The sequence below is a fragment of the Chelonia mydas genome, chromosome 8, assembly GCF_015237465.2.
Source record: "Chelonia mydas isolate rCheMyd1 chromosome 8, rCheMyd1.pri.v2, whole genome shotgun sequence".
Classification (NCBI taxonomy): domain Eukaryota; kingdom Metazoa; phylum Chordata; order Testudines; family Cheloniidae; genus Chelonia; species Chelonia mydas.
The window spans coordinates 89,728,274-89,753,000 of record NC_057854.1 but is presented as its reverse complement, the minus strand read 5'-3'; the positions used below and the strand labels follow the sequence as shown (position 1 = coordinate 89,753,000).

General features: G+C 42.2%; 1 protein-coding gene across 8 annotated transcripts in view; it reads left to right on the top strand.

Moving 5' to 3' along the window:
• Window positions 1-24,727, top strand: part of PATJ (PATJ crumbs cell polarity complex component) — a 210,404-nt gene that overhangs the window by 57,666 nt on the left and 128,011 nt on the right. For all 8 annotated transcript variants that reach the window (XM_043552634.1, XM_037906549.2, XM_027821512.3 and 5 more), the window contains 4 exons: window positions 16,299-16,508; window positions 18,882-18,995; window positions 20,395-20,772; window positions 22,431-22,521. In XM_043552634.1, the coding sequence (XP_043408569.1) occupies window positions 16,299-16,508; window positions 18,882-18,995; window positions 20,395-20,772; window positions 22,431-22,521 (793 nt within the window). The remainder of the gene's footprint in view (window positions 1-16,298; window positions 16,509-18,881; window positions 18,996-20,394; window positions 20,773-22,430; window positions 22,522-24,727) is intronic.

Sequence of the window (24,727 nt, the reverse complement as noted above, 5' to 3'; positions counted from 1 at the left end):
AAAGGGGAAACACTGTTATATAAAAATGAGTATGATCATGTGGGGGTAGATAGGGAGGAAGGAAGTTCAGCACCCAAGATGTAGACATTTAAAGACTGATGAAACCAGATACTAGGAAGGATAGTCCATTCAGCCTGAAAAAATAGCTTTTAGCATAGATCCAGCAGAGCAAAAAGATTCCATACCCGGTTAGTGATGTGTTACAGAAGTATAGGAAAAACCAGACCGTTGTCCTGCAAATTTCATGCGATAGTATTAACCAGAAGCTGACTCTTGAATGATCTGATGAGCCTTTATCAAATTAAACAAGATGCTAAACAGACTTTACATGGAGCTTAATTGCCTGTATTTGGAATTCACAGTACTTTAAAATATCTGATATGTGACTACAGCTAGAATGGGGGTGGGGAGGTACGGTAGTGCTGGGGGTATAGGAATATTGGCAGAAAGCTGGGCTTGCATTTACACAGCATCTTTAATCCACAAGGATTCCAAGGTACTCTTTGTATTGCTTCAGTCACATCTGAAACTCAGGACTACTGGGGCCAAATGCAGGTGCCGTTGCACAATGCATAGCAGAATACAAACAAAAAAATTGCATAATCATTTCCAAAAGGAGACACCCTAATCCATTCATTTACTGCTTGGAGCGTTCACCAGTTTGATTTGGGCTGGAGCATTGTATAACATCCCTCTTGCTAAACACTTTGCCCTCTTACAATTTTTTGGGTTTAGGCCACCTTGAACTGAACGTGATTTGGACAGAGAGGCATATTCACATCCCCATGAAGCACAATTTCACCTGTTCAAGTGATGGAAACCAGTGGCTTATTGGCAAGCATGGTCATACAGCTATATTAAAAAGCAGTTGTACCATGGCTATCAGCTTAGTAATGGAAAATCTGATGAAGGCTGCTTTTCTTCCATCTCTACAACCCATCCATATTTATTAACATCAAAGTACTGTAAGCCTTAATGCCAACTGTGCTGAAGATCTTGTCTGACAGAGAATTTGCATCTTTCCCTCTATGGGAAAGTTCTGCATCACTTAAATCATATTAAGCTGCTTCATTTGAAAAATAATACTTAATAGTGTGTTCATGAATGTAGCTATTGAGAAAATTCTCTCATAGTTCTGCTTAAATACTGCTTTTCAGTACTGAAAAGGGGATGAATGGAATGAACACATTCCTGATGGAGTTCTAGGGTACTTGTATTGAGGTTTTGAAAGTCACTCATCACAGCAGTTCTAAAGACACCAGGAGTCCAGAAGCCATTTCAACAGATCAGAGGCTTTATATATCAGCATGAGATCCAGATGGGATAGACAGAAAAAGCTCGCTGTTGTAAAGAAACTAAAAAGGAAGTGATATGCAGGAAGACCTAAGAGGACTTGGATATGTGCTGAGGTGAAGTTTAGGAAATGGTAGCTCTGATTTCTCCCAGAATGAGAAGTTAGGAGAGAATCCCATGATATGTTACAGGAGGAAGAAGAAGAAAGCAGAAGTATTTGTAAAGGGGACTGCCATATCCCAAGAATTGGCTCTGATTATGTGTCTTGTTTTTTTTTTAGCAGATTTTGCTTTATGAACTGTCATGGCAGTTTTCCAGGTAAAATACCTGAATTGGAGAGATCGTGGGCATTAGGCTGGAACATCTGTTCATTCAGAGTCCTTGAAATAACTAAAAAGAAAAGGAGGACTTGTGGCACCTTAGAGACTAACCAATTTATTTGAGCATGAGCTTTCGTGAGCTACAGCTCACTTGAAATAATTAAAATAATAAACAGTTGTAGTAAAAGTTAGAAACCTTTCCCTCCTCCTCTAGTAAATACAGATTGGGTCACTTTTTGAATTTCTTGTCTGCTGCAAGAAAGAGTCTTTATTTTCAAATGTATGGGAAATCATCATCATTCTGTAGAAGTCACTCTACCTTGAAGGACGGGGTGGGAATTTAAGGGGTCAATACTGTAGCTTGAACAGTAGTTAAAAAGTGAAGTGTTTTCTAAAAAATATGTCATGAAAAGCTACCATACTGGGGAACTAATATTGTAGATGGGAGACTAGAAAAAGCTGTATGGATGGTTGGTGGTTATAGAAAGGTTCTGCAGTCTGCCTGTGACCAGGTGGAAGCTCATTTATGGCTCAAAGCAAACGCAGTGAATGAGCAACCTCTTAAAGTTCTGTTTCACTTCTATGTGTATCTGTGTTGGGACACGTTAGTGGTGATAGGTGAACCTGAAAAGGTTCAGAAAAGTCCCTGAAAGTTTAACATCTCCAGGTTTTCTCAGCATCTTCTCCTTCTCCCAAAAAAAGATGCAACTCATGAAATCCAGTCAGGATTTACCATTATGACCATGTCCGTTTCCTCTTCTAATCCTTTCCCTGCCTTCTACATCGATATTTAAATGCTTTGTCCTCACTTTTATGTCTCTCTACAATTCTTCCTACTACCATTCTGTTCTCATCCTTTTCTCATGACCACTTTACTCCACCAAAGCTCCCACTCTCAACAGTCCTCTTTCAGCCTGTCCTGGTGCATGTAGACCTGGAGTGGGCAAACTTTTTGGCCCAAGGGCCACATCAGGGTTGCGCAACTGTATGGAAGGCCGGGTGGGGAAGGCTGTGCCTCCCCAAACAGTCTGGCTCCCGCCCCCTATCCTCCCCCCCCACTTCCTGCCCCCTGACTGCCCCCCTGAGAACTCCCAACTCATCCAACGCCCCCTGCTCTTTATCCCCTGACTGCCCCGACCCTATCCACAGCCCTGCCCCCTGACACACCCCCCCCCGGGACTCCCATCCCCTATCCAAGCGCTCTTTGCTTCTAATCCCCTGACCGCCCCCTCCTGGGACCCCTCACCCTAACTGCCCCCCAGGATCCCACCCCCTTATCCAACCCACCCTGCTTCCTATCCCCTGACTGCCCCCCCGACCCCTATCCACACCCCTGACAGGCCCCCTGGGACTCCCACTCCCAACCCTCCCTGTTCCCCATCCCCTGACCGCCCCCCCCAACCTCTACTCCCTGACTGTCCCCCAGGACCCCCCGCTCCTGTACCCAACCCCCCCGCTCCTCTCCCCCTTACCAGCAGCAGGAGCTCGGAGCTGTGCCACCTGGCCAGAGCCAGCTGCACTCCCCACGCTGCCCAGTAGGAGTGGCCAGCCAGAGTGCTGCCCACGTGGCGGTGTGCCTGTGGGGGAGAGGGGGTAGCGTGGGAGGGGCCGGAGGCGAGCCTCCCTGGCCAGGAGCTCAGGGGCCGGGCAGGACGGTCCCATAGGCCGGATGTGGCCCGCAGGCCATAGTTTGCCCACGTCTGATGTAGACCCTCATCTCTGAACTGTCTTGTCCTGTCTCCAACGTCCCCTTTAGATTTCACAGTCCCTCCCTATTTCAAGGGAAGGATTGTTGCTTATGTCCTATGGCAGTCCTTCCTAGAATTCCTTGTGCCTCTAACACCCATCTTTAAAATTATTTGTTACCCTGTGCTATTCTTCGCATTTATTGCTGCTCCACTGAGTAATGATGAGTGCGACAGTGGTCAGAGGTTTTTTTTTTTAGAAACTAGCGAAACATCTTTGCTTGCTTTACTGCATCCCATTTACTAAGGTTCAACTGCTTGTCTTCTATTTATAGGGCAAATTCCTCTGGGCAGGAAGCTTTTCTCTCTCTCTCTCTCTCTCTCTCTTTCTTTCTTTTTTTTTTTTTTTTTTGGTAAAACACCGACCACTCTTTTGGGTGCTGTATAAATAGTAATGAAGAGCTCAGCAAGTTACTGCTAACTACACGAGAGGGCCCCACAGGGAAATGCTGACTTAGTGAAGTTATTGCTTAAGAATTCTGAGGATCCCAGTTTGAGTCTGGGCCGTGCTCAAATGTAGAATGTTGATGAAGTCCATTCATGTGATTGGAAATAAGACCGCTGGCTGTTCAGCTGCACTAAGGCTGTCTGCGCTAATGCTGGGCTTCTAGCTGATATGTGCAACCATTGCTTTGATTGACTCTATTTGTATTTTCCCCTTTACCTCTGTGACACCCCCCCTCCCCCGTTTATAGTTTTCTCCCTTGCCCGTCTAAATTGTGTGTGTGTCGGGGGTGGGATTGGTACCCTCTGCTGGTTTCCAATTAGCTTGGAATCTTGTCTGGATTGTTCTTGAGTCAGCATCCAATGTGCTTCCCGAATCCTGGGAAGCCTAAGAGTTTATGCTATTAGAAGAGGACAGCTGGCTTCAGCCCAGAATTTCAGATCTGCTGAGCCCCAGCAAAGGATACAGAATATCACCGAAGGTAGAGAGAGCTTGAGGATAGCACAGAACTTGACTTGACTAGAGTAGAGGGAGCAGGTTGCTGGGAAACGAGTTTTTGAAGGGGTGGCTGGAAGAGAGACAGAAACTAGCCTCAAGCAGAGGAGGAAAAATTGGGCAGAATGCTTATTGTACTTGGTGAGAGGGAGCTGAGTACAGAGACTTCTGGGTGTGACGAGGTTGGATTGTGAGTGAGGGGCTAAAACTCAGGATGTTTTTTTAAACTGTAAAAAGATGAGGATGAAGTTTAGGCCTGGTCTTGGTGTACCTGAATCAACCCGTCCATCCTTCGTACGCATCCATATGGAATGCTTCTCTTCAGAGACTAGTTCCTCAACAAGTAATAGCTAATTGTTCATTAAGGAAAGTGTCATACCTTTTGTACCTGGCTCCCCACAAAGAAATACTTTCGACGACAACACAACAAATTGCGTTCCTTTGTTTTTGTTTTCTATGGAGAAAACAAACAGTGGGTCAAGTGGGGCTTATGAACTTTGCAAGAGCTAGGCCCACTTCCCAAAGGCATTACAGAAAGTGCAGCGCACTTCAGTCCAAACTAGCTACGGTACATCCTTACTTCTCCAGCACATGACCCTCTTCTGAGCGGTAATTAGTCTGTACCAAACTTGGTGGTGGTTTGAGTGGATGAATGGGTAAAGGCCATTAAGTTCATTCCACTTACAGTAGAAGACAGTGTTGATTTCAGACTACCAGGAGTGAAGGGCTAGTGCAGAAAACCTATTCTGCCACCTATCTTTCCTCTTTTTCTGTGTTTTTGTTTTGTTTTTCTTTCTCTCTGAATTCCTGTTTCTTTACTGACATTTCTCACAACAGAAGTTTTGATTAATGCCAGCTGTGAACTAGTTTCTGAAATTCTTTTGCTTTATTCCCTCACTGCAGATCAATAAATACCCGTGTTTTATTTCCCAAGTTTTGCCTTCCTCCATCCGAAGGAAAAAAAAATGCAGCCTTGCAATTTGAATACTTTTTTCTGTGTTTTAGGTTTTGTGTTAGTCTCACATATTAATAAATCTGTAGTTTCCCCACTTGCTAAGGTATAGGTTCTTTTTGTGTTGAATAGTCATAAGTAAGTGACTTCAATTCATCATGAGTAGGAGTTGCAGAATCAGGTCTTAAACGTTTTGTATTCCAGTCCAGTTGTCTCCAGAATCTTGAGTTTGCTGGTGATTGACTGCAGGGTGGAGCGCGCAATGATAGAAAATAGCCAGATCTAACAAACTAGTTTAGCTCTTTCCAGGAGGCGGAATTCTGAAAGACATCTTGTAGAGTTAGGGCAGCTGTAACTGTTTTTAGAATTAACTTCCCTTCTCACACCACCGCTACAGTGAAAGGGCGTTGATCATTTGGGCCGTTAGGCTTAAACCAGCATTGCACTCGCCCCAGAGAGTACTGGGAAGTGAAAGGGACTCCCATCACAATTTCTCCTCTGCTCTCCTCTTTGCTCCAAGGGGAAAGTAGGTAGGTTCCTACACCTGAACAGGGTCCATCTTACTTCTGTTCCGCCAGTTCTAACTAGTTTGATGGCCTGCATGTTGAGGAAGCTTTGCAGAAGGAATAGTGGTCGTGCTTTTGCTGAACTCTGCACTGGATGTGAAGCCGTGATATAAGCATCTCTAACACCGCTACGCTGGGGAGGGACCAAGGGGTGAGGAAAGGGATTTCCTCCTGTCCCTGGCCATTTTAGGGGTAGTCAAAATCAAGCCCTTGGTAAATTACCGGTTAGTTCTCCCCATACTATTATCTATGGTTTGCTTATTCTTTGTTTGGGGCTTAAAGAGGATTATAATCTATCTACTGCTCAGTGTTTAGTTTGTGAGAGCATGTGTATGAGGTTATTTTCTTAGTACGTGTGATCGTGTGCGAGAGATGTGAATAAGCTGAAGATGCTTTAAGTTAGTCACATTCTGATCAGTTTCTCAATATTTAGGTCAAAGGGGCAAACAAGGTTTTGGTTACGTATAGCAGAACAGAAGAAACAGCAAAATTGATGACTTTGGGAGATCTCTTGAATATGGAAAAACTTTCACAAAAATAATGCTGGGAAACAATTTACATATTTGGTTTTGTGGTTTTTCTAGTAGAAGTCCACATACTTTCAAATAGACAAATTCTGCATGAGATTTAGGTCTGATAATATGTTTGATTTTTCCTTTTTAAATTTTGAATACCTGGGATGTTTTTTGTTTAGTAACAAAGCTGGTTTTCATATACTAACCAGAGATCAGTCTGATAAATATATTTCATGTGATTGCAGGTCAAGCTGATTTGCATTAATGGACAGAATAAATTTGAGCAAATTGTCTGTTTATGTTGATTGAATCATGTTTCCTTTTTCTGTTCAATATTTTTCTTGCCTTAGCCCAGTTATTACTAGTTAAACTTGATTAATTTTATACCTGTTGAGGTGAAAGACTGTAGTTTGAATATCAAAGAGAGGTTTTAAGTCTTATTGTATTCAAGATACAAAATGAAAGTTTAAAAAAAAATTCATATACATTAGTACTGTAAGTGATCCCAGACAAAATGTAATGTCACAGTAACCTAATTAACATCCTCTGATCTGTAACATGTTTCTCTTGGCTCTGTCTTACAAATCCTGCACTACACAAATTGCTAGTTGTAAAATTGTTCAGATAACTTAAAATTGGTACAGAAAAACTGTTTCTTTTGGGACTGTTTACCACGCAGTAATATTCTTGGTATGCATTAACAAGTAAGTTCTTTTGAGGCAGCAGACAGTTTGTTGCAATGCTGAAGGAAGTTGATCCAGCCTATTCAGATTTTAAGTGGTGTCAAAGCTAATACATTCTGAAACTAAGAGAGAATAATAGTGTATAGTAATTGTCAGTCACCTGTAGTAGTATAAAGAAAAGGAGGACTTGTGGCACGTTAGAGACTAACAAATTTATTTGAGCATAAGCTTTTGTGAGCTACAGCTCACTTCATCGGATGCAGACTAAAACTGCTGCTACTCTGAAACCTGTAGTTGTATATTTTCACATACACTCTTTCTACGTGAGACTTCGTATGGTTAGCATTAAATCTATACTTAACAGGGTGTTGCATTCAAAACTTTGATGCGCATCCTCTGTGCCTAACAAGTGTTCTGCAGAATTTGAGAGCCCAGCAGAATGGGATGCATGTTGTTAACCTAAAACTCCTCTGTTATTGTGGGTGCTGTCACTGGTCTTCAGTGCCCTCTATTGGTTAACACACAAATTTCATAAGCTTTGAAAATAATAAAGGGATCAATCAATGAGCATCATTTTTAGAGAGACCAGACAGTAAGTGTGAAAAATAGGGACAGGGGTGGAGGATAATAGGCGCCTATATAAGAAAAAGCCCCAAATATCGGGACTGTCCCTATAAAATTGGGACATCTGGTCACCCTATTCATTTTGGTTTTCCATGAACATGCTGGACGCAGGTTTTGTAGATCATTTACTTCAGCGTTGTTTTTTGTATAAAGAAACTTGGTGGCTGATTAGTTGAAAACCATCTGTGTCTATGGCATGTGTAACTATTGCTTCAGCTTGCTTCAGCTTCACTAAAAGTATGAGCTCCATCAGCATATCCCCATGGGGTTATGCTGACATATGCTCATGGGGTTTATAACCGCAATCTAGCAAGCTCAGGTTTTTAAGAGACTTCTTGCAGTTCAAAACCAGGATCCCCAGAGAGAGCAATTCAAGTGGCCTCTTTTTGACTCTTGGCACTGCTAAATGAATCCAGAACAAATGAGGCTCTAAGAATGGCAAGGCAAACATGACACCCAAGCTCAAGGAAAGGTTTGTGGGTTTTAAATGGAAAAAAACTATGGTTAGACATAGTATGTTTCACATTTGTTTTAAATCTGAGTAAATTGTGACCATTATGTGCAAGTTCATATGTACTAGGTCAGGCCTAATGCAAAAGTCAAAAAAAAGAAAAAAGACAACTACCAGGCCCCGTTTCCTAAAGGGATGTTTGAAGGTGCAGCCACCTCTTGTCTGTTGAGTTGTAAACATGGTAAAATGTGCCAGATCCTTTGTCTTGTTTGATCCCTAGGGAAATAAATTTGTCCCAGTGCCCATCATAGTAATGGAAGCTCCCCACCATTTTCCTCTCGAGACCTATAAATTTGCTTTTCCTGTTTTGCTTATAAATAATTTTATTATTTACTTTAGAAGTGCTTCCTTAGACATACGTGTCTAGTTTTAGATAGGGGACTTGTACGGGAGTGAATTTGGCTTAATCTGTTTTTAGTTCTCCCAGCAGGATAACATTTTAACTCAGGCTGGGGAAAACCCCAATTTAATCACACTCATCCTACCTCCCGGGTAAATGAACCTTTTACCTGGAAGTCACTAGCTGAAATCCAGACATGGCTGCTAGTGACTAAATACACCTGTATCTGTTGGCTTAATGGTGGCTTATATGAAATGAGTTGATAGCCTCAGTCTAGAAGATAAGTATTCAAGATATAAAACTCACCATCACGATTAGCACTCTCATTGCTAGTGGCAGTAGAGAGGCCATGGATCAAATTGACCTAGGAATGTAGAGGATGTACAGAGCACAGGGGCACCTTAGCAGGGCTGTATGGAGGAAGCTTGCACTGCCATTGCCTGCACAGCTCCTGTGACTACATAGAAGATTCTAGCAGCCAGTGTTGTCAACATGCTGCCAGGTTTCTAAAGTCAATTTTTATTCATGCTTTACAAGACACAAACAGGAGTTAAAAGCTGATAGCAAATGAGTTAGCAAGTATTGTTCTTTCATGGTGTCATTGTCATTAGCTTTGAGTTAAGTCATTAGTAAAAGAGGGTCTCCGTTAAACACTTTCTTTTCTTTTGAAAAGAAAAGTAAAATGCAGTCCAAAGATTTTAGACCAAAGCTAGCCTCCCGAATTATACAGCTTATTTATTGCCAGGTAAATTTTTTTTTTTTTTTTTTTTTTAATAATAGCTTCAGACCACAGAAAGCAATTGTTATGGCAAGTCGTCTTATGGCCATCACATTGTGATGCATGGCTATTGGTGACAAACTATTCAGCTTGTCTGGAGGACTGCTTAGATTTCTGACTGATACGCCACTGTCACTGTGGTTTACATTGCTCTTCTCTTCCTGTACAATAGCTCCCTCTGCTTGAAAACATCAACGTAATTATAACCTAGAGCAGAATGAGACCCTTGTTTTGTATTTGCCTGATCAGTGATTTTTATGCGAATTCTTTTTTGTTTCATTCACTGATGTTTAATACGTACAGCTATTTAGCTTGCAGTGGGGGCAAGTGAGACATTGCAAAATAATAATAGTCCTGACTTTTGAAATCTTACCCTGACAAAGTCCATATAAAGTATTGTGCAGGGACTCTGGCCTTTTCCATGTTAGCAACAGAACAAGTTGGTTGGTATATTTTCAACTAAATGAAATTTAATTGAAAAAAGCTGTCTTGTCAAGGCTGAAAAATTTTGGTTTCGATGAAGACTTCATCAAAAGGAGAGAGAGAAACTCGGACTATAGTCTGGTGGTTACAGTGCTTGCTTGGAACAAGGGAAACCTCAGGTTCAAGTCCCTGCTTTGCATCTATCAGTGATCTGGGATGAAAATCTCTGCAGAGCAAGGATTTGAACCTGTCTCCCCCACATCCCAGGTCCTAACTGCCAACTTCACCCAGACTCTTTTTCCCCACCACCCCAAGAAACTTTTGCTAGCATGATTTCCTGACTTAGCTGTGCCAGCCAAACCCTAGTGTAAAAGCAGTTACACCAACTAAACTCTGCTTATGCTGGTATAGTCTAATGGCTTGTCCACACTACAGAATTAAGTTGACTTTATCTAATTCGACCTCAAGCCCCTGAATTAATGAAGTTGATTGTGCCTGGCAACACCATGCTCATTGTCTCGATGAGTGCATCCTCACTAGCAGCACCTGTATCAATGCACAAAGCAGTGCATTGTGGGTAGCTATCCCAAAGTGCAACTTGCCGCAGTGTGATTTGGGAAGTTTGTGCAATGTCTCATGGGACCAAAACATTGTCACCGGGGAGAATGGGAACATTGCATCTTCATCCCATGATGCACTGTGCTCCCTCCCTCATCAATAGCAAACAACGCAGTGGTTTTTGCACCTTAAAACCACCGTGCGTACGCCATAACCCCAGAAGCATGGCGTCTGCTCGGTTGTGCACTCTTGCTGTGAGCATCTCAAACACCTCACGCCCTCTCCTGCAGTATTTCTAGAGCCAAAGTAGGGCCCACCGCATGGAACATAGCGATGTCCTGCAAGCAGCCCTGCTGGAAGCCATTGAAAAAAACAATTCACAGTTGCTGCTGGCAGTCACAGAGCAGCTGTACTCTGAGCGCCATTTCTGGTCCTGGGAAACAAGCACTGACTAGTGGGACCGCATCATTTTGCAGGTATGGGATGACAAGCAGTGGCCACAGAACTTTCGAATGCAGAAGGCCACCTTCCAGGAACTTTGTGCAGAGCTTTCCCCTGCTCTGGAGTTCAGCAACACAAAAATGAGAGCTGCTCTGACAGTGGAGAAGCGAGTGGCGATCGCTATTTGGAAGCTTGCAATGCCAGACAGTTACTGGTCAGTGGGGAATCAATTTGGAGTAGGTAAATCAACCTCGGGAGCTGCTGTGCTCCAAGTGTGCAGGGCCATTAATCAATTTCTGCTATGAAGGGTTGTGAGTCTCAGAAATGTGCAGGACATAGTTTGCCGCGATGGGGTTCCCTAATTGCAGTGGGGCAATAGATGGCGCGCATATCCCCATCTTGGCACCAGACCACCTTGCCAAAGAGTACATAACCCAAAAGGGATACTTTTCAGTGGTGTTGCAAGCGCTGGTGGATCACAGGGGGCATTTCACCGATGTCAGCGTAGGATGGTCAGGAAAGGTTCATGATGTGCGCATCTTTAGGAACTCGGGTCTGTTCAAAAAGCTGCAATCCAGGACTTTCTTTCCAGATTACAAAATTAACATTGACGACATTGAGATGCCTATAGTTGTCCTGGGGGACTCAGCCTACCCCTTGCTCCCAGGGCTCATGAAGCCATACACCAGCTGTCTGGACAGCAGGAGGGAATGGTTCAACTGTTGGCTCAGCAAGTGCAGAATGGTGGTTGAATGTGCCTTTGGTCATTTGAAAGGGCGCTGGAGAAGTCTACTAACAAGGTTGGACCTTAGTGAGGAGAACATCCCCATGATTATAGCTGTCTGCTATGTGCCCCATAATATCTGGAAAAAAGGGGGGGAAATTTTCCACAGGGGTGGGCAGTTTTTGCATGGTAGCCATTTTTGAGCAGCCAGACACCAGAGCAATAAGAAGAGCACAGCAAGGGGCACTGCGTCATTTCAATGAGTCACAGTAATGTGAGCTGCTTGTCTGTATTGTGCTTTCCCAAACCTTCACCAGGCTTGTATCACTGTCCCTGTAAAGCCAACCCCCTGCCCAAGCCCACTGCTTCTACTCAATAAAGAAGATTTATTTCTTGAATCCATTTGCTTTATTTAACAAACATAAGTAAAGAGGGAGAACAGAGAGAAAAGATAACCTTGGGGAAAAGGGGTTGTAAAGTTGGAACGGGAGAAGTATTTTCAGCTGTCTAACATAACACCGCGTTCCAGACCATCAAAGGTCTGTAAATGGGTGCCTTCTGTTCCTTGTACCCTTCCCTTCCCCCCCGCCTCCCCCCCCCGTTAAATGAAAGGGCTAATGGACTTTTTGCCCATGGAACACTTTGGGGAGGGTGATTCTGTGCCAGGCAATGCTGGCTGGCTGTCCACCAGGGTCTGCAGAGGGACTCTACCCTCCTGCTTCTGTTCCTGCAGTTCAACCAGATCCCTCAACATATCGGCTTGGTCCCTCATAATCCAAAGCATCTCATCCTGTGCCGCACGTTCTCGCTCATTGGAAGCTTTCCTGCTCTCCATGTCCATGTCTAACTTCTCGCACAGTGAAATCCTGCATGCTCTCAGCTCTGTGTCAGCTGTCCCAGAGGCATTCATTAGCTCGGTGAACATGTCCTCCTGCATTCTCGTTCTCTTCCTTCTAATCACTGAAAGTCTGCTTTCAGGTGTTGACCTGCCGAAGGACACATTTCCAGCTGTCAGTCGGGGGGAAAAAATAAAGGTGCCATTGTACTTAATAAAATGTTTCCATAGCAAAGCTGTTTTCATAAAAAAACAAAACAACAAAACTCCTTATTACACTCGATACAAGCCATAACATAATCAGAATCCATAACTGTTCACTGTGCCGTTTTGCTGCTCCAGCCATGGTGAGTAGGCCCCCCCCGGGTTGTGGGTGACTGCACTTTTAATGAAGTTTATGGCAGGCTCACGTCCGGAGCCCAGGTAGCTAGTCGAACAATGGCCCTTCCCCATAGGACCACAGGAAGCTATTTACGAACAGGGTGGGGGGGAATGTTTTCAATCCCAAATTGCAGAATCTTTCATGTGGGGCCCCAGTCCCCTATCAGCTACTTTAAACTACTTGCCGAGCATAGTAAAGGCACATTAGCGGCCGCGTGATTTGGCAATCCGGAATGTGGGAGGGCGGGGTGGGTCTACATGCTCTTTTTTTTTTTTTCTTCTGTGTAAGAGCACTTTTAATGATAACTTCCCCCGTTTCCCCTAGGCGACTCTATGTGATATCAGTCTCCTGAGGGTAACAGAGGTGGAAAGGAAGGAGATGCTGCAAGCGTCTGGGTATAGACCCGGACCTTATGCTGCGTACTGCAATGATGCTAACAGAATTAATTAAGGAGTTGCATGGGAAAGTGTCCTACCATGTTGGAAGAAATAAGAATGCCCTGCCCAGAAACCTTCTGCAAAGGATTGCAGAGTACCTCCATGAAAGTTTCCTAGAGATATCCATGGAGGATTCCCAGGCTATCCCTGTCCACATAAACAGTCTTTTCTGGGGCCACCCTCTGCATAGCTGGAGTGGCCTCTTGTAAGTAGAGAACTACAGTCCTCGCTTTTTCTTCACAGTAAACATGCATATAAACCGTGTGTGGGTGTGGGTGTGTGTTAAAGTTTAACTGGACTTTCATTGTAACTGTATACTCACCAGAGGTGCCTTCCCTGGCATCATGGTCGGCCACCGTGATGTCCTGCGACCCACAGGGCTCCAGGGTTAAAAATATTTCCTGGCTCTCGGGGAGAATGGATCTACCACTTGCCCATCTCCCATTCTTCTCCTCTTCATCCACTCATATAATCCTCCTTGCTGTTCCTAGACTCTCACACCTGTAAGGTGTCCACGGTGCTTGTGGGGGTGCTGGTAGGGTCACCCTCAAGAATCGCATGCAGCTGCTTGTAGAACAGGCATGTGTGGGATTCAGCACCAGAACGACTGTTCGCCTCCCTTGCCTTCTGGTACACTTGGCGAAGTTTTTATTTTTACGCGGCACTGCGTTGTGTCCCTTGTGTAGCCCTTCTCCCCCATTCCACAAACGATTTTTGCATAGATGTCAGAGTTTCTTCTGCTGAATCGGAGCTCTGCCTGCACAGACTCTTCTCCCCACACAGCGATGAGATCCACTGTCTCTTGTGCAGAACAGGCTGGAGCGCATTTGGAGTGTGTCGTCTCCATGATCAGCTGTGCTCAAGATGGCACGCTCCTAGTGCTGGTCAAACAGGAAATGGGAAATCAGAAGTTCATGGGGCTTTAGCAGGGGATGGGCTGCTTTTTTGTGTACCTGGCTGCAGTGCAGCAAAGTTGAGAATGATCTCCAAAGCGGTCACAGAGGAGCATTGTGGGACACTACTTGGAGGCCAATTAAGTGGAATTACACAACGCTGCGTCTGCACTACCTCACAGTCGGCCCATGAAAATCGAACTAAGCACTACACCTCTCGCAGATGTGGATTACAGAAGTAGACATCAGAGGTGACTTAGGCTGACATAAAGGACCTCGCAGTGTAGACACCAACATTAACAAGTCGACTTAAGGCGGCTTCCTTCCACCTAATTCTGTAGTGTAGACCAGTCCTAAGTCAGTTTGGGGAACCAGTGTAAATTATACTGGTATAAGAGCAGTTTTGCTAGTATAAGCTACAACAAATTTGAAAGTTTCCACAAAACAGAATTGTCGTCCTCTGGTCAGCTCTAATCAAACTGTCTTCACTGCTCTTCTGTTCAAACATGGCTTTGGTAGTAAGGGTGCACAAAGCTTGCTGTGTCTGTTTACTAGAGGCAGGCAGGGCAGTAACCACTGCGGGTTCTACAGAATACAAGTCTCCCAATTCTGGAGATCCTTCTCATTCCGCCGCTTTGTTTTTAGAGAATCTGATGGGTTCCCCCATTCCCCTTCTCTCTGGTGTCAGATGTAACTTGGGGACATGTAATTAAGTCTTTACATAATCTGAGAGGCTTGGCATTTTAAACAAACAAGTGTGCATGTTCACACGTACATGCACACACAAATCTCTACAGGAGGTTTTCTACCCTGAGACTTCTTGTCAGAGGTGCATTGTGCAGGTCTGAGCAGAAGTAATAGGGTAGTTGAAGCATGCAGGCAACCATGTAGTGAGCAGTGCATCAGGGCCTGGAAAAGAGAGATTGCTAGACCTGATTACCAGACCCAGTTCATGCAGGGAATGGACTGGTATAGGGAGTGAGTGTCCAGTACTTGGGAAGTGTATAAAACAGAGTCAGTCTTGCAATGGGCTGAAATTAACTTGTTTTACCTTAACCTGATTTAGCTTCAGACCTATTCCTTTTTTTTTCTCCTGAACCGCTTTACTCATCTCTAATTTCAGTCTTTTGCTGATGTTGCAACCCCCCCCCCCACCTTAAAGCTAGTAAATTGTTGATTTGGAAGTACTTTCTGTGTGTGTAACCATATACGAATAAAAACAAAGTTAAAGGAACATTCTTTAAAGTCAAACAGTCAAAAGTTAGGAAGTGCCAGATTTATGGTGGCCTGTGCAGTCTTAATTCTGCCTCCTTGTGCATCCATCCTGTGCACTGAATGAGCTGGGTCCTGTGAAAAACCAGTATGTGCTTGTGTAATATTAGACACAATGCATGCACATAAGGGGTATTCCAAGCACTAGAGAGAGAGCGAATGTGTGCGACAATATTAAAATAAATGATGCCTGCTTTAACAATTATGAAAGGTGTTGAATGTATGTTTTCTGCTACTATATAATGATTAAAATCTTTGGATATTTTATCTTATTGGACTGAGGATGGATTTTCAAATGGGTAGACATTTGACGGAAGTGGTACATTAGACATAAATCAGAAGGAAAAACAATTGGAAAAATATTCCTAAAAGGAATTAGCATCCCTCAAACCAGTTTATGAATCAATGATCATGGAAAAATCTGTCGGTCTATCAAGCACGTGATCTTTCATATTTTAAACTTTCCCATCTTTTCAAGCAGTTGTTATCTTCATTAAAAATCCTCTCCTAAAACAGTCCTATGTCTTGTTTTTTAGCACTGTAAGTGTCTTTCTGTGTATGTAAAGCACCACGTAAATGTATAGTGCTCTATATTACAATAATCTGAGCAAATGTAACTGCTAAATCCTGAACACTTCTGTAAATTGTAAGGATTTTTTTAATATAACGTTCACTGACATGAAGCCTTGAAAATCATATGCATGGACATTGTCTGGCTTTTGGTCATAATAGGGTGGACTAGAGGGGTTGTGAAGGAGCCAGCGCTGCTTTTCTATCTGCAGCTTGGCCTGTCCCCTCTTTCACTTGAGAGAGCTGCTTTAGGAAGGCATAAATCAGCTTGCTCCAGAGCCTGGATTTGTTAGTCTTCTGAGCATGCTACAGTGCCCATTTTTTCCTCTCTCTGTCTTTCAGGCTGTTAGGGTGGTTATATTCGTGGACCGTCCTTTTGTTGTGTGTGTTTGTAACCTATGGGATAGCCCCCCAGCATAAGATTAGTTATTCTTTTGTATATTCAAAATAAATAACACAATGCATTTATTGGGTTTTGTTGGGCCTGCTTTTTCAGGATCCCCTAGATCCAACAAGAACGGCCATTGTGATCAGCTCCCTGGTAGCGGGTGGAGTAGCCGAACGCGGGGGTGAACTGTTACCAGGCGACCGCCTGGTTTTTGTAAATGAGAAATATTTGGACAATGCCACTCTAGCAGAGGCGGTAGAAGTGTTGAAATCTGTGCCCCCAGGTACTATTCGCCTTGGCATCTGCAAGCCTTTGGTGGTAAGGACTTTTTTATTTATTCTATGTTTTTTAATTTATTCTATGTTGTCACAACAGTGACACGTATGGGTGTAACGTGTACATAAGCCCCAATTCAACAAAGCATGTTGTTTAAGTCTGTCCCTATTCAAGACATCACTGAAGCACACGTTTAACTCAAAATATGTGCTTAAGCCCCAATCAGTAGGACTTAAGCACGTGCTTGAAGTTAAGAACATAAGTACTGTCCTGAATAGGGATACTTTTTGGATTTGGGACCATACAGCAGACTTGACAACGCTGCTTTATTGTTCATTAATTAAGTTTATTTGTGTAGCGCCATATAATAAGACCCGAGGCCATGAAGTGCTTGCAGTATAAACAGACAAAGAAGCCCTGAAAGAGGAATGTAACAAGGTTTTTGAATTCTTTCCAATTTAAAAAAAAAAAAAAAAAAGTATGTACTTGCCTATATCTTTATATAGCTTCTTTCCCCTTTGTCTCTTGTTAGGGCTGTCGATTAATCACAGTTAACTCAAAAAATTAATCGTGATTAATCACAGTTTTAATTGTTCTGGTAAACAATAGAATACCAATTGAAATGTATTAAATATTTTGGATGTTTTTCTACATTTTCAAATATATTGATTTCAGTTATAATGCAGACTACAAAGTGTACAGTGTTCACTTTATATTACTTTTATTACAAATATTTGCACTGTAAAAATGACAAACAAAAGAGATAGTATTTTTCAATTCACTTCATACAAGTACTGTAATGCAATCTCTTTATCGTGAAAGTGCAACTTACAAACAGATTTTTTGTTACATAACTGCACTCAAAAACAAAACAATGTAAAACTTTAAGCCTACAAGTCCACTCAGTCCTACTTCTTGTTCAGCCAATCACTAAGACAAACAAGTTTGTTTATAACGCTGCCCGTTTCTTATTTACAGTGTCACCTGAAATTGAGAACAGGCATTCACAAGGCACTTTTGTAGCCGGCATTGCAAGGTATTTACATGTCAGATATGCTAAACATCCATATGTCCTTTTGTGCTTCGGCCACCATTCCAGAGGACATGCTTCCATGCTGATGAGGCTCGTTAAAAAAATGTGTTAGTTAAATTTGTGACTGAACTCCTTGGGGGAGAATTGTATGTCTCCTGCTCTGTTTTACCCGCATTCTGCCATATATTTCATGTTATAGCAGTCTCGGATGATGACCCAGCACATGTTGTTAATTTTAAGAACCGTTTCACTGTAGACTTTACAAAACACAAAGAGGGTACCCATGTGAGATTTCTAAAGACAGCTACAGCACTTGACCCAAGGTTTAAAAATCTGAAGTGCCTTCCAAAATCTGAGAGGGACAAGGTGTGGAGCACGCTTTCAGAAGTCTTAAAAGAGCAGCACTCCAATGTGGAAACTACAGCACCCGAACCACCAAAAAAAAAAAAATCAACCTTGTGCTGGTGGCATCTGACTCAGATGATGAAAATGAACATGCATCTGTCCACACTGCTTTGGATCGTTATCGAGTAGAACCCATCATCAGCATGGACTCATGTTCTCTGGAATGTGGTCAAAGCATGAAGGGACATATGAATCTTTAGCGCATCTGGTTCATAAATATCTTGCGATGCCAGCTACAACAGTGCCACGCGAACACCTGTTCTCAATTTCAGGTGACATTGTAAACAAGAAGCGGGCAACATTATCTCCTGCAAATGTAAACAAACTTCTTGTTTAGCCAATTGCTCAGACAAATAAGTAGGACTGAGTGGACTTGTGGACATTAAAGTTTTACATTGTTTTATTCTTAAGTGCAGTTTTTTTTGTACATAATTCTACATTTGTAGGTTCAACTTTCATGATAAAGAGATTGCACTACAGTATTCATATATGGTGAATTGAAAAATACTAATTTCTTTTGTTATTTACAGTGCAAATATTTGTAATAAAATCAGCACTATACACTTTATAATCTGTGTTGTAATTGAAATCTATATATTTGAAAATGTAGAAAACATCCAAAAATATTTAAATAAATGGGATTCTGTTGTTTAACAGTGTGATTAATTGTGCAATTAATTACAATTTTTTTAATTGTGTAATTAATCAGAATTATTTTTTAATTGCTTGACAGCTCTACTTCTTTTATTTTATTTTTTATGTAAACCTATCTTTTTATCCTTTCAATTTATAGTAAAACAAATTCTATTCTCCTTCCCCTTCCTCATTCTCTCCTTCTCCATGGTCCTTTCCTCCCTCTCCCCAAAAGCCCCACCTTTTTATTTATTTTTTTATTTATTTATTTTAAGAATTTGGGGCTTTTTTTGCCTTCCTGATGGTGTTTTTAATGCTAATGTATGCTTCAACTGCCTTTATAGGGAGAAAGCAAAGAGGAGGAGAACTTTTGCATTGTGGATCCCAGCACCATTAAAGACAACTCTGCATCTCCAGTAAATGATATTAATTCATCAATAATGCTTGAGGCACCACAGGTATTTGGCTGCTGTTTCGTTCTAGTTAAAATAGTTTAGAAGGAATGGAGGTTCTAAAAGCCCCCTCTCACCTCCCAAAAACAAGTGTCCTTCAGGAGAGGTGTCAATCCAGGGTTCATTCTGTCTGGTGGGAAAACAGGAGTCTGGGATGAGCTGTGTATTCTGGTAAACAATCCCTCTCTAAAACAAATTCTAAGATTCAAGGCTTTTTGTGAGCTAATGCTGAATGTATATGTGACACCTTGCCTACAGAGATACTGGGCTACCTTATTTTCTAACCCATTATGTTAAGATGCATTGTCTTATCTTGAATATGAAAGGTGATATGAAGTAAGAATGTTAGATCTACTGCTAATAGCGATCAATTATTAATTCAAGGTGGGGGGGGAAAGGTGTGTAAGCAGGGTTTCTTTAGGAAAAGGCTGTTTGTTATCCCATGGTTGGGGTGCTAGCCTAGGATCTGCGAGTCCCCGCTTTGCCACAGACTTCAGGGACATGAGGAGCTGGAGTTTGATACCTTCTCTTTGATACAGTAGGACCTTACTTCATATTTTGACTTCAGTGGGCTTCTCATGGAGTAACATACTACTTAATAGCAGTAAAGGTATTGACCTCTGGCCCTAGAGTCTCAAATTCTCCTGCAACTCTTCTCTAGCTGTCACTGCTTGTAATGAACCTAATGTGTGTAAAATTGTTTTGTTTTTTGTTTGTTTGGTTTTTTTTAAAAAACCCCCACCAAAACTGGTCTGTCACTCACCAGTGTTAGTTATTGCCTCAGCCCACCAATCTATCTAATCGCTGTTGTGTCAAGTTGGCACACTTCAAAGAAGCAGCTCTAAAAAGGGTAATGGCAGGCACCCTTTCCTGGATTAGTATTTCAGCTGGTGAGATGAGTGGATTGATCTGACTCTGGAGGGTGAGATGTTGGCCTTTTAATTAAAGGATTGTGTGGAATAAGCAAGGGATGCCTTCCTGATTAAACTGATGATGATATGCATGCTTGCGTAGTGGGATGGCAGATAAATCCTCAGAATGTTTTGTTAGATTTATTTAGGCTTTTTCCTGCAGCTCTTAAAAAATACTGTCTAACAATTCCCATTCCCCAGCTTCCACCCAGACTTGCTTTTTCCTATAGCTCCAGGAATAGTTGAGTTGCTCCCAACTTTCATTTCTTTATTGTTTTAAAAAAGTCATGTCTGTCTTCGTAAAAATGGTAAATCAGGGCAAGTTTCAAAGTTCCAGTTTAGCTGCTTCTGCTAAAATGTAAAAGCTAACGGATACTCGTTTAAAAAACAGAACAGTGGTTGTAATATTAAAATGTGCCTGACGTAAAACACAACTATAAGAGAGCTTGCAGGAAGCACGATGTCAAATCTATACTCTGTAATGTTTTATGCAGGGTTTTAGAGATGAAACGCTCTTTCAGGAAGAACTTGTTGATGAACCACTTCTGGATTTGGGGATGCCGTTTCTGCTACCTCAGAACGAAACAGACCATAAGGAGTCCTGGGAAATGCATGAATTCCTTAAGGCTAAAATAGAGGAAATTGGTGAAGAGCGGGAAATGTTAGTGGATGAAGAGTATGATGTGGACCCGGATTATTTTACATATGCCTCATCCCATGTAAAGGACACAACTCCACCTGCTGGGAAGAACCTCGTTTCGATTGGAGAATGGGTGAAGCAACTTGAGCCAACTAAAACACCAGATTTAAGATCCCTTATTAGCACAAATGCTAAGCAGTCCCCACATTACCTGTATGATGATGAAGAAATGGTAAGAAATGTTACCCTGGTTTCAATCCTGCATCAGGATCAGCTAGTATGGCTCCCTTGTAACTCTACAGAGTCCCAGTGAAATGGGTAGGAGACCAGCTAGCAGATACTGATGCAGGATTTGGACTTGTTTTCTATCGCGATTTTTTTACTCTTGTTTTTTATGGTTAGGTGGATTTTGACATAATTAATTTAGACAAGATCTCTCAGTACATCAAGTAGATACCAATGGATATTATTCTCTTGCACTTAACACATTCTTAAAATCTCATGTATTTACTAAAATGTATTTTCTTGCTGAATATTGATCACCATTTGGCAAATAATTTGCTATGTTGTTAAGGCTGCAGAACTAACGATGGCTCCCTTTGGTGACCCTTCGATCTGCGTCTTTGATATAACTTGACAGGTGTGTCTTCCATCATCTCTTATTGGAGCACAGGAGATTCAAAGCTCTCCTTGCCATCTTCTAACTTCTGTCTCTTGTTTTTCTGCAGTACTGCGGCACGTCCGTGAAACTGACTGTCATCCTGATCTCTTATCGCACCAGCGCAGAATGTCTTGAGGGCTGCCTGTGCTGCATTGTTAGCTCAAGCTATAACTCGAGTGTTGCCCCAAAACCCAGCTGCTGTTCAAGCACACACATCTCTAGCTCGAGTTCATTGGTGCTTTAAATTCAGGCTAGCTAGCCAGCCTGTTGGGGGCATGGGTTGAGGCTCGAGTGCTGCTGATGCTGGAGCTAGTAGAGCAGTGGGGACTCAACTACTGTGTGCTGCTAATCCAAGCCCTCTGTGCGGCTCAATTATTTTGCAGTGGGACTGCTGTTACTTAAGCTACTCTAGATCGAGAGATAATAACTGAGTGGCTAACTTGAGCTAATGCGGCAATGAAGACAAGCCTTAGAGATCTGGATGTTTGTCAGTTCCACTGAGGGCAGCTGCTTTGTAAGACACCGAGTGGAGCAGTACAACAGGAAATGATGAGGAGGAAAGAGATTGTGACAGACAGATAATACTGGGTCTGGGAGGGAGGGAGACAGCATAGGGCACAATATGTGAATGAAAATTTTGCATCCTCTAATACTCTGAGAATTTCTTTCCCCTCTGAGTTTGCTTTCTGTTCTTGCATCCCCCTGAAAAGAAAGGGATGAAACTGGTTTTCCATGTACCTAGTTTGCCAATGCAAGTCAATTTTATCCTCAGTTTCCAGATGAAGAAATTGAGGTAGAAATGTTAAGTGACTTGTTTAGGGCCACAGAGGTTTTAGCGGGGAATAGAACGTTTGGTCTTTCATCTCTTGTAGGCCTGTGCTCTCTATGTAAAGTTGCCAAAATGCAGCTTCTGGTGAATGTGATATTGATGTAAAACTGTGGTTATTCCACATAAGTGTCAGGTGAAAACCCCCTTGCTTCCTTTCTGGGTTGCAAAACAGGTACATAGTATGAAGTTCATTTTGTATTTTAATCACACCTGACATTGTTCACACTCACCACTGATGTTGCCTAAATGAGCAATTAAATTCATAATTATCCAAAAAAATGTTAAGTAGTTACGAAAAATGTGAATGTTTGCTGTAAAATCAATGTTTATGTCAAATACTGCTCTATGGGGCAAGGCCAATGCTGTCTAATTTTTAACTTGTCTTTTCTCTCCCATGAAGTATGAAGCCACAATGGAGAACAACTGCCAAACAGCCATATTTGATGATATTGAAATGACTGAGTCCATAGCAAAAAGCAAACTGGATTTAGGTTTGTAAAAAGCTTTTTTTTTTTTTTAATGCATTAATCTCATTTACAAAATTAACTTTCATTTTGCAATACAGTTTTGTTCATATCTTTCAAACGAGGTAGTATCCACAGTATGAATCATACTCTCTCAAGACGATGGTCTGGCTTTGATGCCTTCCTTTAAAAGGATCCCCTCAACTTCAAAATCCCATGTGTTTCTCTGAAAATATTTACCTACTTATTGTTAGAAGTAAGTAAGTAATCCTTAGTGACTGTAGCTGAAAGAGACCAGAGAAAATAATGCTACTGTTTCTCAGTTGTTGTTTTTAGCATGTCTGCTATATGCATTTGACTCTTGTGTTGTCAGTTTCCCCTATATAGTTAGGACTCCATTGGAACTACTTATACTCCATAAGTGTTTGCAGGATTGAGCCCTAAATCACTTTCCATTGTTGGTTGTGAAGGACCTTCACCACTACCTCAGAAATGAAGCAACTTTTACTGCAAGTAAATCTGCATTCAGGTTTTTTTTTTTTTTTAAATTTTTGTTAACCTATATTTGGCAATATTGGAGTCAATAAGAGGCATTAACAATTTTATGATGGGGTGCTGTCCATCATATTTGTGCAATCTCACACTCTCAATGTTTGGACAGACAGAGTAGACCTTTCTCTCAGTTTGAGCCCCAAGCTTTAAAGCTGGCTGGTGTCGTAGATCCAAGATGTTCCCTGGAGAATGGGGGGAGGGATAGCTCAGTGGTTTGAGCATTGGCCTGCTAAACCCAGGGTTGTGAGTTCAATCCTTGAGGGGGCCATTTAGGGATCTGGGGCAAAAATTGGGGATTGGTCCTGCATTGAGCAGGGGGTTGGACTAGATGATCTCCTGAGGTCACTTCCAACCCTGATATTCTATGATTCTATGAATGGTCTCTGAAAGAGGACATCATCCACCTGATCTCCAGTCATTGGGGCGTGCTAACAGTGGACCTGTATGTAACACAAAAAATGCAAAGTTCACCAGTTCTGCAGCAAGTACTCAGCTCAGAAAGCTGCAGCTCATGATGTGATCGCTACCCTGCCTAGCCTACATGATCCCTTTGGTTTCTCTTATCTTCTGAATGTGGTCCTAGATGGGCATCCACTGGTCCTCAGAGTTCTGGAGCATCCTCAAATGTTCTGGTCTGCAAACCTTACCTTGTCCCAGGGGAGCAACTTTGGGAGGAACTGGTTGAGAATTTGGAAGTGGAAGGCAGCTTAGGTGAAAGTGATCATGAAATGGCAGCGTTCATATTTCTAAGGAATGGTAGGAGGGGAAAACAGCACAATAAAGATAATGGATTTTAAGAAGGCAGACTTTAGCTAACTCAGGGAGTTTGTAGGTAAGGTCCCCTGGCAAGCAAGTCTTAGGGGAAAAACAGTTCGATAGTTGGTAGTTTTTCGAAGAGACATTATTAAGGGTACAAGAGCATAGGAAAGATAGGAAATATGGCCAGAGACCACCCTTGCTTAACCAGGAGACCTTCAGTGATCTGAAACTCAAAAAGAGTCCTACAAAAAGTGGAAACTAGGTCAAATTACAAAGGATGAATATAAACAAATAACACAAATATGTCAGGACAAAATTAGAAAGGCCAAGGCACAAAATAAGATTAAACTAGCTAGAAACATAAAGGGTAACAAGAAAATATTCTACAAATATATTAGAAGCAAGAGGAAGACCAAGGACAACATAGGCCGATTACTCAATGAGAGGGGGAAGACAATAACAGAAAATGTGGAAATGGCAGGAGTGCTAAATGACCTTCTCCCCTGCCCCCCCCCCCCCCAAAAAAAAAAAAAAAAAAAGGTTAGTAGCGATTCAATGTCTAACATAGCAAATGCCAGTGAAAATGAGGTAGGATCAGAGGCTAAAACAGGGAAAGAACAAGTTAAAAATTACTCAGAGGAGTTAGATGTCTTCAAGTCACCAGGACCTGATGAAATACAGACTAGAGTACTCAAGGAACTGACTGAGGAGATATCTGAGCCATTAGCGATTATCTCTGAAAAGTCATGGAAGATGGTAGAGATTCCAGAGGACTGGAAAAGGGCAAACATAGTGCCCATCAGGAAAAAAAGGGAAATAAGGACAACCTGGACAATTACAGACCAGTCAGCTTAGCTTCGGTACCTAGAAAAATAATGGAGCAATTAATTAAGCAATCAATTTGCAAACACCTAGAAAATCA